The 12,994-nt window shown below is 42.8% G+C and overlaps 1 protein-coding gene across 2 annotated transcripts; it reads right to left on the bottom strand.

The window, feature by feature from the left end:
• Positions 1 to 5,561: 5,561 nt before the first annotated feature.
• On the bottom strand, positions 5,562 to 11,823 carry LOC148717093 (uncharacterized). 2 transcript variants are annotated; one of them, XM_088745518.1, is made up of 2 exons: positions 7,828 to 11,823; positions 5,562 to 7,587 (listed from the first exon to the last, which is right to left on the bottom strand). In XM_088745518.1, exons 1-2 carry the CDS (start codon positions 11,821 to 11,823, stop codon positions 6,052 to 6,054), a joined length of 5,532 nt encoding a protein of 1,843 aa, XP_088601644.1. In that variant the 3' UTR covers positions 5,562 to 6,051. The 2 variants fall into 2 exon arrangements, with proteins under 2 accessions (XP_088601644.1, XP_088601645.1); XM_088745519.1 differs by having other exon boundaries at positions 7,948 to 11,823.
• Between the last annotated feature and the right edge of the window lie 1,171 nt (positions 11,824 to 12,994).

The raw sequence follows: 12,994 nt of genomic DNA, 5'->3' as shown, positions 1-12,994 counted from the left end.
TGACCGCAACACATCATTCTTGTAGTGTTCAGAAAAGTCATCTCAACCAATTTCCAGAGATTGTCAAGTTTGAAATCGATAGGAAGAAAGGGGGACCAAAAACAGTGAAGAATCGGGGAAGCAGAATTCTCTCTTAACAGGGCCTGATAGCATTTCTTAGAGGTAAAATCAAAGTCTTGCCACTCTAGATCTTTGCGGGACACAATCCCGCGAAGAGTGATAAGCGCCGAAAAACATTTTTCGTAATATGGTGTAGAGTCATGCGAACTCGGAGTGGAATTGTCGCAAAGAAAATGCCACTCCGGCCGAAACGAAGCGAGCCTAAATCCCAGTAAGTATTTGGTTAGGTAAAAGGACTTTGATTCGGGGTTAGAGAGATTAGACACTAAAGAGGCTAGCTTTAAGGAGTCACCTTTGATTTGGAAATTGAAAATTCCGAGGCCACCTTTGTTAATAGGCTGGTGGCAGGTCATTCGACTTACTGTCTCAATACGAGAGCCCCAAACAAAAGGCCAAATTAGCGAATTTACTTTACAAATAACCCATCAAGGGAACGCATAGAACCGAACGGACGGAACGCACGGAACCGAAGACAGATAGAGTAGCTTACTGATTCCTATGACATTGACCAAAAGAGATTTGCCAACGAGCGAGAGAGAACGAGATTTGCAGAGATTAAGATGTTTTTCCAACTTCTCAAGTTTTGGTTGCCAATTATCCACTTCAGTATCATTGCCGAAAATAACTCCTAAGATTTTCATTTTTGTCAACCGCCTGAGGCCATATGGTTGATCGCTCCGTGTACGCCACGCGCCCAACCACATGGCCTCCGTTTTGGCAACATTTAGGCGCGCTCCAGAACCGCGTTCATAAATATTAATGTTATCAAAGAGAGATGCCAGCGAACGAGTAGATTTAACAGTACAGGTCGTATCATCAGCATATACCCCAACTTTATATCTTATTCCGCGTGCGCCGGGTAAGACAAAACCTTCTCTGGGGGGATTTTTTCGGATTTTACAGGGGAGAGTTTCAACACATAAAATATACAACAAAGGTGACAGGGAATCCCCCTGTCTCACTCCGCGAGACAGAGGTATCGCTTCAGTTAACCATTCATTAACGATGACTTACATGTTACCACCATTATATAGTGTGCTAACCCAGTGGCAGAATGATAAACCAAAACCAAAACGGTTTACCAGATTCAATAAAAAGGTGCGACTAACTCGATTGAAGACTTTCTCTTGATCGAGGCTGAGTAGAATGCCAGTTTCGTTAGTGCGCTCAATATAGTTTAAAATATCCCGCAATGGGTGTAGGTTTGACGTAGTTTTCCGACCGGGCACATATCAGGTTTGATCAGGATCAACGATAAACTGTAAAACTTTAGAGAGACGGAGAGAAAGAGACTTGGAACATATCTTATAATCGACATTTAGTAAAGAAATTGGCCTCCAATTTTTAAGATCTTTGCGATCCCGTTTTTTGGAAATGACTCGAGTATTACTAGTTTTCATAGACTCGCACAACTGTCCAGCTTGGGAGCATGCACTAAAAACTTGGCACAGATATGGACCCAAACGGTCCCAGAACTTTGAGTAAAATTCGACCGAAAGGCCATCAGGGCCGGGAGCTTTGTTTGTGTTGATTTTATTCAGAGCGACAGTAATTTCCTCGAACGTGAAGTCACCTTCACAAGAGGATGCCTGATAGGAAGTGAGTTGACGAGACAAAGAATATAAAAGGTCGGTTTACATTGCGGCATCTACCAGCTCTTCAGAAAAGAGTCGAGAGTAAAAATCCACGTGCACTTTCGCAATTTCCTCTTGAGAGAAAACCTCATTGCCGTCTGAATCGTACACTGAAGAGATGTGCAATCTTTGCGCTTTACTTCGCTGGAAATTAAAAAAAATCGGCTAGGGCGTTCGCCCTCTTCTAACCATTTGGCACGGCTACGAATCATAATTCCTTCTGTTTTTTTGGTACGGAGAGCTTTCAGGCGACTTTCCGTATTGGATATAGAATCGGAGACGGTTGTGTCACTATTAACTAGACGTTGCCGAAGTCGAATTAATTTATTGGTTAAGAAAACTTCATCTCTATGTAACCGTCTCCGTTTCTTACGAGAAAAGGAGATCGCTTCTTCCTTAACGGATTCTTTTACAAACTCCCACCAATCTTGGATACAAACGAAAGCGTGTAACAAACGTATGTGATCATCGATTAAATTTTCTATAGTAATACAGAAATCTTTGTCTTTCAAAAGAGAGTTGTTAAAATTCCATAAACCAGGACCGCGTTTTATGCTACTAGGAAAGTCCAAAACAAGGGAGACAAAGTTATGATCAGAAAATGAACAAGGAAAGATATCACACTTCGTCTCAGGGGAGAGAAAGTCCTTAGAGATGAGAAATTTATCGAGTCTGCTTGCAATTGTTGAGGTGGAATTGAACCACGTAAATTGCCTTTGTTTAGGGTGCAAATTACACCATACATCGGTAAGAGTGAAAACACTTTTCACTGGCTCGTAATCTTTATGAAAAGAGACATTGCCCACAAATTTGTCTAAAGCGTTATCATAACAGTTAAAATCCCCGCCAATGATAGTCGCCGAGGACGGAATAAAAAAAGTCATGGAGAGAGTCGAAAAAAACTTTCCGTTCAAATGGATTGGTGGGAGCGTAAATATTTACTAAGTTCAAATCAACATCATTGGTTCTGATCAGGATACTGACGATACGACCGTGCGAGTCTTTCCTCCAAGATATAACTTCATCTGAAATTTTAGGAGAAATCAGGGTTGCCACTCGGCCATGTCGGCCGATGGCAGGGGTCCAAAAACTACGTCCCGGCCAGAGATGAGACGCGGCCTTGATCAGAGACTCAGAACTAATAAACGTCTCTTGTACAAAACAAAAATCAAAAGACTTCTTTTCAAAAGAACTATTTATTTGATTTCTTCTAAATCAAAGAAATAGTTGTAGGTGAGGGGATTCCTCATGCCCCTCGCATTGATAGTTAATAGTTTAAAAGATCTTTAGGAAGAAAGACTCGCTTCAGAAAAAACATTAAAGGAATTACTTTGTTTTTTCTTTTTAGTTTCTAATTTTTCCTTTTTTCTTTCCTGGGGTAGAGGTTTCTTTACGAAATGGAGAGAGGTCGGAGGATTTTCGTTTGAAGTCGTGTGTAGTTTCCATGTCGTTTGCAGGGGTGTCTAAAGAAGAGATGGGTGTTGAGGTTGGAACAGGTATCGAAGAGCGAGGTTTTCCGGTGACAAGAGTAGGTGTAGTTGGTTTTCTGGAACAGGCGAGAGATGGTTTGGTGAGACGGGCAGCTGTACGGCGAGATTTCAGTTTAGCGGGTTTAGTTGAGGTAATAAGGCCTTGAGGGTTAAGGATCGGTGAATCAGAGGAAATAGGTGGTGTTGGCGACAATTCAGAAGAGGCAGGCAAAGAATCGGTAGATTGGTCGATCGTAAGGTTTTCGTCAGTAGGTGGAGGGCCGTCGGTGGATGGTAGATTTTCGGGCGTAAGATTTTCGTCGGTGGATGGAAGATCTTCGGGCGTAAGATTTTCGTCGATGGATGGAAGATTCTCGGGCGTAAGATTTTCGTCGGTGGATGGAAGATTTTCGAGCGTAAGATTTTCGTTATTGGATTTCCTGGGCGGAAGAGCGGAAGCGAGTAGAAGATTTTCATCAATTGATTGTTGGTCATCGGACGTGTCGATGTGTACGTCTTCCAATTCATCCGTTGCGGTGCCATGGACCGCTGGAGAGACCCATGAGTATTCGTGGCAATTAACACCATAGTGTCCTTCTAGCCTGCAAATACAACAAAGAGTTGGGCGTGGGCACTCCGACGCTTCTTGTCCGGTAACATCGCAATTGAAGCATATCTTATTCGGGCATACATTAGCAAAATGACCGGGGCAATTGCATTTACGGCAGGTAGGCATCTGGCTGCTGTACTTGACAAAGATTTGAAATTTCCCGAAGCGAAGAAAACTCGGGATGGGCTTGCACACACGAACACGATTATGACGTAGGCCGTTATAGATATTAGGGGCGTAGGAATGTTTACCACGGTGATAATGTAGCACTTCGCAGTAAGGTGACAGTCGTCAGGAAAGTTAAGGGCTTGTCCACATCTTGAGTGGCGTAATTTTCCGAGTTCATGTGTAGAGAGTTTAGACGGAGAAAGTTTTCCTTGGCAGTAATGGACTTAAACGTAACAACCCCTTCGCCGTTGAGTTTTCTTTGTGGTCATTGGATGTCAGTCGGTTCTACCTTCGTAAAATGCGAGCCAGTCGAATACAGAGCGGGCGGTCGTTAATTTGTTGGGAGTAAAGAAGGCGGTTCTAGGCCGCTGTGGCATGTTATTCTCTACAGGCCACACGTGTTGTTGTCTAATTATGGAACTTGTGCCCGAAGTACGGGCAGCTCTCGATGCTTATGATTCCCCATTGACAATAGACGAGTTTTCGGCAGTTTCATCCGCGGCGTTCAAAATATCTTCGACAATCCCCTTTAAATTCTCAGTAGATTCCATAATCAAAAGCAAATAAATGAAGGCCCAAAGGGCAAACTAACCTCTAGTTTGAATATCGGCTTGGTAATCCAAAAACCACGACCAACTTTGCACTGTTTCGGCCTTCTGGGCCTCATCAATGCAGTGCTGATTCTAGGATGGGGGTGAAGCTATAAGGTCTCCCCACATGATTCCACATGTGTGGTACCATTTAGGCCATGCCAGAGTGCTCAAACTAGAAACTAGTGAGCTTCGCACTATTGCACGACACGAGTCATCCTAACAGAGTGCTCGATTTGAACATAAAAGCAAAGGGTATCAACAAAACTCATAACATTACAGGGGTATCTATGAACGTCCAAGGGGCTGTGCGAGGATGCATTTAAGGGCATCTATATCTAAGGGTATCAACAAAATCAAGACAATTACAGGTCTTTACAAGGGTTTATCATACAACCTGTTCGGCCCCGCTCGCGCAATCCCATAGAAAACCGTGGTGAAAGCTCACGTGTGTAGGGCCGGACGGGTTGACGTAAGCCGGTCCAGAAAAAGCCGTCCGCCGTCCGACTGTAGTGTACTTGTAAAGCGACACTACTCACTTCCGTTACAAAAAAACGAGTAAAACCAGTGAACAAAAAAGAGAAAGCAAATCACGGTTTTCGATGAATTATGAGTTTCTTGTTCCGACTCGAAAAAATATAGGGAAAATTTTATCGTAGAATTTTTTTTTTCAGTTTACCCGTGCGCGCCAGTCAATCCCGTCCTGTTAAGCTAAAACAAACCTTATTGAATTGTTCAAAACTTAGTCAGAGGTCATATGATAAAATACTTATTGACTGAATGAGGTCGGGCTGAACAGGAAAATGTGCAGTTGGTTCTCGTTCATGACACATGGACCTCGCTGCGCCCGGTCCTTATGTCTTGACCTTGAGGCAAATATTTTGCCGTCCAGCCCTCTAATTCAGTCAATAAATACATGATCTACTGATGAGAATACACGTGTTTGCATAAGTATTACAAATGTTTCTGTTTTAAGAAAGTTATCTTTATTTTGGAAGGTTGAACCACATTATTTCTTGTCAAAAGCTTTGCAAAAATCTCTAAGAAATTTATGATTTAAGTAAAAATCCTATTCCGCTCCATACATTTTATTCAAGTTTCCTTCAATTGACTAACTAAATCAATCACCTTTGGAAAGGGATCAAAATTTTCTTCGCTTGATGAACAAATCGCGCTCGAAAACTGAAAAATTGTCAAAATCTGCTTGGGTCGTTAACTTAGCTGGACTATAATGACTAAAACAAAATGGCTCCTAAAGCGTTTTAACTTTTCAATTCTTAGTAAGAGAGAACTTTACACTGCCTTATCTCAGATTATTAAACTTAGATGTCCAATGAGCTCTTTACAGAAATGCTTTCCTTTTTGTATATATCCGACTTACTACAGGGCTAATAGTTAATATAAAGTTCCGAGCTTCACGAAGTCCGGTTATTCCACCACAAGGGTTTTATTAATTAAAGTCATGGTTCTTGAGGTGCACTGGGCACTGGCCAATTGGTAAAATCAAATGTCACGTTGTCACCAATGAGCATAAATGGTGCCCATTGAGAAATTTTGTCAAAGCCGTTATTTCGCATCCACTTCCTGGCCTTGTGGAGGGATTCACTGGCACTTTCACCGCGAAACAAATGTTTGTAGAAACAAGTCATGAACTGCTCTGTGGCTGTGTCATCCAGGGCCCATCGTGCCGCTAACACTGAGCGAGCTCCGGATCCTAAGAACGCTCGGGCGATTCCAATGACTCCCTCGGTTCTAATCTGTCCACGAGCACTGTGACAACAGCTAAGTACCACTAGTTTAGCTCGCAACCGAGTTTTTGAAATATCCGCCATGGTCAAAAGATAATCTTCTTCTCGTGGAAAAGGTGGGGTTAGTGTAGGGTTCTTAGGAGAAAGAGCAATCTCCCCTCTTTCGGCATCGCCATGTGCAGCAATATGTATGAGGCTCACTGAACTTATCGCTTGGAGTACAGCATGCTTTTTCACGGAATCTCCAGTCAAAGGCGTTACACCAAGAAGTCTTCCAATCATATCTGCTTCCTTTCTAGCGCACGGCAATGGTGTTATGTTCTTGCGTTTGTCCTTGTAAATCACCACTCCAACCTTAGGATCACCCACTATTAGTGCCCCAGTATGGCTGTGGTAGTCTAGAGGACTGTCTTGCACAAGCCTTAGAGTGGTCAGTGAGGGAACAATCCGAATCCTGCATGTCTCTGATAAAAACTTTCCTCCTTCGTCAGCCAAGGCTGCAAATGGCACTTGGTACACGCAGGAATCAGGAACAATGATGATCTCGGGCTGCTTCAGTAAACTAGCCACAGGAGCGATGAGTATCTTGTAACACAAGTGCAGATTTGGTTTAAAATCTTTGGCATCGTAGTCACGTAAGATTGCACGGTTGTCGTCGTGAAGTGAGATCAGTTCGGTTTCATCCAAAGATCGATCTTCGCATTTCTGTTCGGCCGGTAACATGGCGAAGCTGCGAAAGGTTTCTTTAAAAAACTCATCTAAATCAGGGACTAATCCGGTCACATCGTTTGCTTCAAGGCTCACTTTCTCCTTAGAAAAATGAATAGCTCCCTTTGCTTTGAGAATCCAAAATCGTATCTCCTCTTTACTAACCGAAATATACAGGCATGCGCTGTCTGCTTCTCTTGCGATAATCTCTTGAATGCCACACCAAGATTGTGGATTGCCTGAGATCTGCTCTTCAACTGAGTACCGAGCTGCTATCAAGTCGGCTAGGCCTCTTGCCCGTCTCAGCTCTTCGACGTAAAGGGCGTCTTGTGACTTTCCGGTGGAAGAGAGCAAGCGGCTTAGCAACTTGTAGGGAAAGGCGCCGTGCTCTTCTAAAAGAGATATTTGAAACTCATCGTTGTCTTTGAGAGAACCTCTCAAAGTGTCAAATTTATCGATGCTTTGAAAAAGACACGAAGAGGCATCTTGAAGATGAGATTGTGACACCTTCAACACCGATAGACCACAAAGGCATTGAAACTCGATGAGGTGATTTCCAATGTCCCTGCTTAATAGAAGAGCTCTCTTGAGGTATTCTTCGGCCCTAGAATAGTTACCAAGGGATCGGAAACACAATCCTAAATTTACGTATACGACTCCTGCTTTTTCTCTGTCACCGATTTCCATGTGAATTGCAAGGGCTTTCTCGTAATATTTTAGAGCCTTGTCAAATTCGCCACGCCGACCAGAAATTATACCAAGGTATCCGTAATCTATTGCTTCTCCCCTTCTGTCACCGCTATCCAATCTAATTTCCCTTGCCTTCTTTAGATAGCCGTCACCCTTTGCATACTTTCCGAGGGAAAAAAACAAGGCTGTTAAGTTTCTATAACAAGTAGCTTTTTCTTTTCTGTCACCAATTTCTATTCTTATAGCGAGTGCTTTCTCCTGATATTCTCGGGCCTTGTCATATTGACCAAGCAATTGGAACAATGTTCCTAGGTTTCCGTAGCTTGTTGCTTCTCCATCCCTGTCGCCAGTTTCTATTGTGATAGCAAGTGCTTTCTCCTGATATTCTCGGGCCTTGTCATATTGACCAAGCGATCGGAACAATGTTCCTAGGTTTCCGTAGCTTTTTGCTTCTCCATCCCTGTCGCCAATTTCTATTGTGATAGCAAGTGCTTTCTCCTGATATTCTCGGGCCTTGTCATATTGACCGATCGAATAGAACAATCTTCCTAGCATTCCGTAGCTTCTTGCTTCTCCATTCCTGTCGCCAATTTCTACTTTGATAGCGAGTGCTTTCTCATGATATTCTCGGGCCTTGTCATATTGACTAAGCGATTGGAACAATGTTCCTAGGTTTCCGTAGCTTGTTGCTTCTCCATCCCTGTCGCCAAGTTCTATGCTGATAGCGAGTGCTTTCTCCTGATATTCTCGGGCCTTGTGATATTGACCAAGCGATTGGAACAATGTTCCTAGGTTTCCGTAGCTTGTTGCTTCTCCATCCCTGTCGCCAATTTCTATTTTGATAGCCAGTGCTTTCTCCTGATATTCTCGGGCCTTGTCATATTGACCAAACGATTGGAACAATGTTCCTAGGTTTCCGTAGCTTGTTGCTTCTCCATCCCTGTCGCCAATTTCTATTGTCATAGCGAGTGCTTTCTCCTGATATTCTCGGGCCTTGTCATATTGACCAAGCAATTCGAACAATGTTCCTAGGTTTCCGTAGCTTATTGCTTCTCCATCCCTGTCGCCAATTTCTATTCTGATAGCGAGTGCTTTCTCATGATATTCTCGGGCCTTGTCATATTGACTAAGCAATTGGAACAATGTTCCTAGGTTTCCGTAGCTTGTTGCTTCTCCATCCCTGTCGCCAATTTCTTTTCTGATAGCGAGTGCTTTCTCCTGATATTCTCGGGCCTTGTGATATTGACCAAGCGATCGGAACAATGTTCCTAGGTTTCCGTAGCTTATTGCTTCTCCATCCCTGTCGCCAATTTCTATTTTGATAGCCAGTGCTTTCTCCTGATATTCTCGGGCCTTGTCATATTGACCAAGCGATCGGAACAATGTTCCAAGGTTTCTGTAGGTTGTTGCTTCTCCATCCCTGTCGCCAATTTCTATTATGATAGCAAGTGCTTTCTCCAGATAATCTCGGGCCTTGTCATATTGACCAAGCGATCGGAACAATGCTCCTAGGTTTCCGTAGCTTGTTGCTTCTCCATCCCTGTCGCCAATTTCTATTCTGATAGCGAGTGCTTTCTCCTGATATTCTCGGGCCTTGTCATATTGACCAAGTGATTGGGACAATGTTCCTAGGTTTCCGTAGCTTGTTGCTTCTCCATTCCTTTCGCCAATTTCTACTGTGATAGCGATTGCTTTCTCGTGATATTCTCGGGCCTTGTCATATTGACCAAGCGATTGGAACAATGTTCCTAGGTTTCCGTAGCTTGTTGCTTCTCCATCCCTGTCGCCAATTTCTATTGTCATAGCGAGTGCTTTCTCCTGATATTCTCGGGCCTTGTCATATTGACCAAGCGATTGGAACAATGTTCCTAGGTGTCCGTAGCTTATTGCCTCTCCATCCCTGTCGCCAGTTTCTATTGTGATTGCGAGTGCTTTCTCCTGATATTCTATGGCCTTTTCATATTGACCAAGCGATTGGAACAATGTTCCTAGGTTTCCGTAACTTATTGCTTCTGCATCCCTGTCGTTAATTTCTATTTTGATAGCGAGTGCTTTCTCCAGATATTCTCGGGCCTTGTCATATTGACCAAGCAATTCGAACAATGTTCCTAGGTTTCCGTAGATTCTTGCTTCTCCATTCCTGTCGCCAATTTCTACTTTGATAGCGAGTGCTTTCTCGTGGTATTCTCGGGCCTTGTCATATTGACCAAGCAGTTGGAACAATGTTCCTAGGTTTCCGTAGCTTGTTGCTTCCCCATCCATGTCGCAAATTTCTTTTCTGATAGCAAGTGCTTTCTCCTGATATTCTCGGGCCTTGTCATATTGACCAAGCGATTGGAACAATGTTCCTAGGTTTCCGTAGCTTTTTGCTTCTCCATCTCTGTCGCCAATTTCTATTCTGATAGCAAGTGCTTTCTCCTGATATTCTCGGGCCTTGTCATTTTGACCAAGGAATCGGAACAATCTTCCTAGCTCTCTGTAGGCTCTTGCTTCTCCATCCCTGTTGCCAATTTCTATTTGGAGAGCAAGTCCTCTCTCCTGATATTCTCGGGCCTTGTCATATTGACCAAGCGATCGGAACAATGTTCCTAGGTTTCCGTAGCTTATTGCTTCTCCATTCCTGTCGCCAATTTCTACTGTGATAGCGAGTGCTTTCTCCTTATATTCTTGGGCCTTGTCATATTGACCAAGCAATTGGAACAATGCTCCTAAGTTTCGGTAGTTTGTTGCTTCTCCATCCCTGTCGACAAGTTCTAATCTGATAGCGAGTGCTTTCTCCTGATATTCTTGGGCCTTCTCATATTGGCTAAGCGATTGGAACAATGTTCCCAGGTTTCCGTAGCTTGTTGCTTCTCCATCCCTGTCGCCAATTTCTATTGTGATAGCAAGTGCTTTCTCCTGATATTCTCGGGCCTTGTCATATTGACCAAGCGATTGGAACAATGTTCCTAGGTTTCCGTAGCTTATTGCTTCTCCATGCCTGTCGCAAATTTCTATTCTGATAGCGAGTGCTTTCTCATGATATTCTCGGGCCTTGTCATATTGACCAAACGATTGGAACAATGTTCCTAGGTTTCCGTAGCTTATTGCTTCTCCATCCCTGTCGCAAATTTCTATTCTGATAGCGAGTGCTTTCTCATGATATTCTCGGGCCTTGTCATATTGACTAAGCAATTGGAACAATGTTCCTAGGTTTCCGTAGTTTGTTGCTTCTCCATCCCTGTCGCCAATTTCTATTGTGATAGCAAGTGCTTTCTCCTGATATTCTCGGGCCTTGTCATATTGACCAAACGATTGGAACAATGTTCCTAGGTTTCCGTAGCTTATTGCTTCTCCATGCCTGTCGCAAATTTCTATTCTGATAGCGAGTGCTTTCTCATGATATTCTCGGGCCTTGTCATATTGACTAAGTAATTGGAACAATGTTCCTAGGTTTCCGTAGATTCTTGCTTCTCCATCCCTGTCGCCAATTTCTTTTCTGATAGCGAGTGCTTTCTCCTGATATTCTCGGGCCTTGTGATATTGACCAAGCGATCGGAACAATGTTCCTAGGTTTCCGTAGCTTATTGCTTCTCCATCCCTGTCGCCAATTTCTATTTTGATAGCCAGTGCTTTCTCCTCATATTCTCGGGCCTTGTCATATTGACCAAGTGATTTGAATAACATTCCCAGGTTACCGTAACATTGTGCTTTGCCTTTTCTCTCACCAATTGATTCCATAATTTTTGTTGCTTCCTCATAAAATGTTCTGGCCTGTATTAACTTACTTTGTGCGTGAAGTGTTTCTGCCAGCTTGAAATTAAACCACCCTTTCTTAGTGTCATCAGAGTGGTATAGGAGAAGTTTCCTGAGACATATTTCTTTACTTTTGTAATCTCCCATGGCATGGTAAGCAGGGAGCATTATCTTGTAAATGCCTTGGAACATCCAGTTTGCCAATGAACTATTGATGTTTAATGCCTTATTGTTTAGTACTCTCAAGCATTCTTTACATAAATCGAGGGCTTGTAACCCCCGACCTGTGTTGAGAAGAAAGACTGCGATTGCCATGGAAACGGTAATTATAACTTCTTCTGTGCTGTCCATGTTGATCTTCTTGGTTGTCATTTGAAATAAAAAAACATCATTTATCACAGATGAGTGATTCAAACTTTAATTAATGAATGATTAATAGTATTGCTCGACGAGGCTTCCTCTCGGTCTAAAGACATGAGATTCTAACAGGAATAGAGAAGGTCTTGGGTTCGAAACTGAACGTAACGTTTGAATCAGGCAGTATTTACTGTAAAATCTCACTGTGGAAGGTCCAGTGACGTAAGGAAATGCACCAGAAGGGTTGTCCAATCGATTGGTACCTTCAGGACATTGTCATAATTTTCCATTCTTATGTTTTTACATGTAATAAAAAATCGGACATGACTAAAAGTTTCGGGCGAGACAACTTCCGATGAGATGACTTTCCGGCGAGTTGACCGTAAGCCAACCACCCAGGACCCATATATCCCCTCCCATCTCCTCTTCGAAAAATTTTACGTACGTTTATGTCAACCTGCTTCCCAACTTCTCTCCTTTTTCCCTCCCCGCTTGTCTCTCGTAAACGACAGGGGACGCAAAGGGGAATGAGTGAGCCTGGGAACGAGATCGGTTTGCGCCTCTTGCATCGGAAATTTACCTCCGATTATCCATCGACTTAGTAAAGCACTATATTCATTTGTGAGACTTAGTTATCAGTACCTTTTTTTTATTTATTGTACTATTTATTGGCTGAGACGGGAAAGAAATATTTCAAATGAGATTCTCTTTTCAATTTCTCAATATGTGCTGTTCGGTAGGTAGATCACGGTAATTGAAATCTTACATTTAAAACGAGATAGGAAATTTGAGAGATTTTGTCCACATTGCTGCTTTTGTTTTGTTTTGCTTAGCCTCTTCGAGAGTAATACGAGGTAAAAAGGAGATTTTATATTTCAACTAAGTCTGTGACTACCCGATGTCGTTTCAGTGGGCGCTTATTACTGTTTTCAATTTCCGACAGATATTGCAATTGTCGCAATCTCTCAACAAAGAGCCCTAACAACAAAAGGGAGCTGAAATTTCATCTCCTCTGTTGAACCTGTTTAGTTTCGTTCTAAGCATGAGAGTATTCTTAAAATCAGAGGAGACGATTTGTGACAAGAAGTTTCCATTCCAGACCCATCAAAAAAGTAGTTATCTATATGATAAAATGAATCTTACACCGATTTTGATTGGTTCTTAC

Source organism: Stylophora pistillata, chromosome 14 (genome assembly GCF_964205215.1).
Source record: "Stylophora pistillata chromosome 14, jaStyPist1.2, whole genome shotgun sequence".
Classification (NCBI taxonomy): domain Eukaryota; kingdom Metazoa; phylum Cnidaria; class Anthozoa; order Scleractinia; family Pocilloporidae; genus Stylophora; species Stylophora pistillata.
This window is presented reverse-complemented; position numbering and strand designations above follow the sequence as displayed.

What these genes read in the sequence shown, in the direction of transcription:
- LOC148717093 (XM_088745518.1), bottom strand. Translation starts at nt 11,823, where the DNA reads ATGGACAGCACAGAAGAAGTTATAATTACCGTTTCCATGGCAATCGCA. An exon ending in GCGGTGACAGAAGGGGAGAA is followed by an intron (nt 7,588 to 7,827) that starts GCAATAGATTAC and finishes CACCTCATCGAG; the next exon opens with TTTCAATGCCTTTGTGGTCT.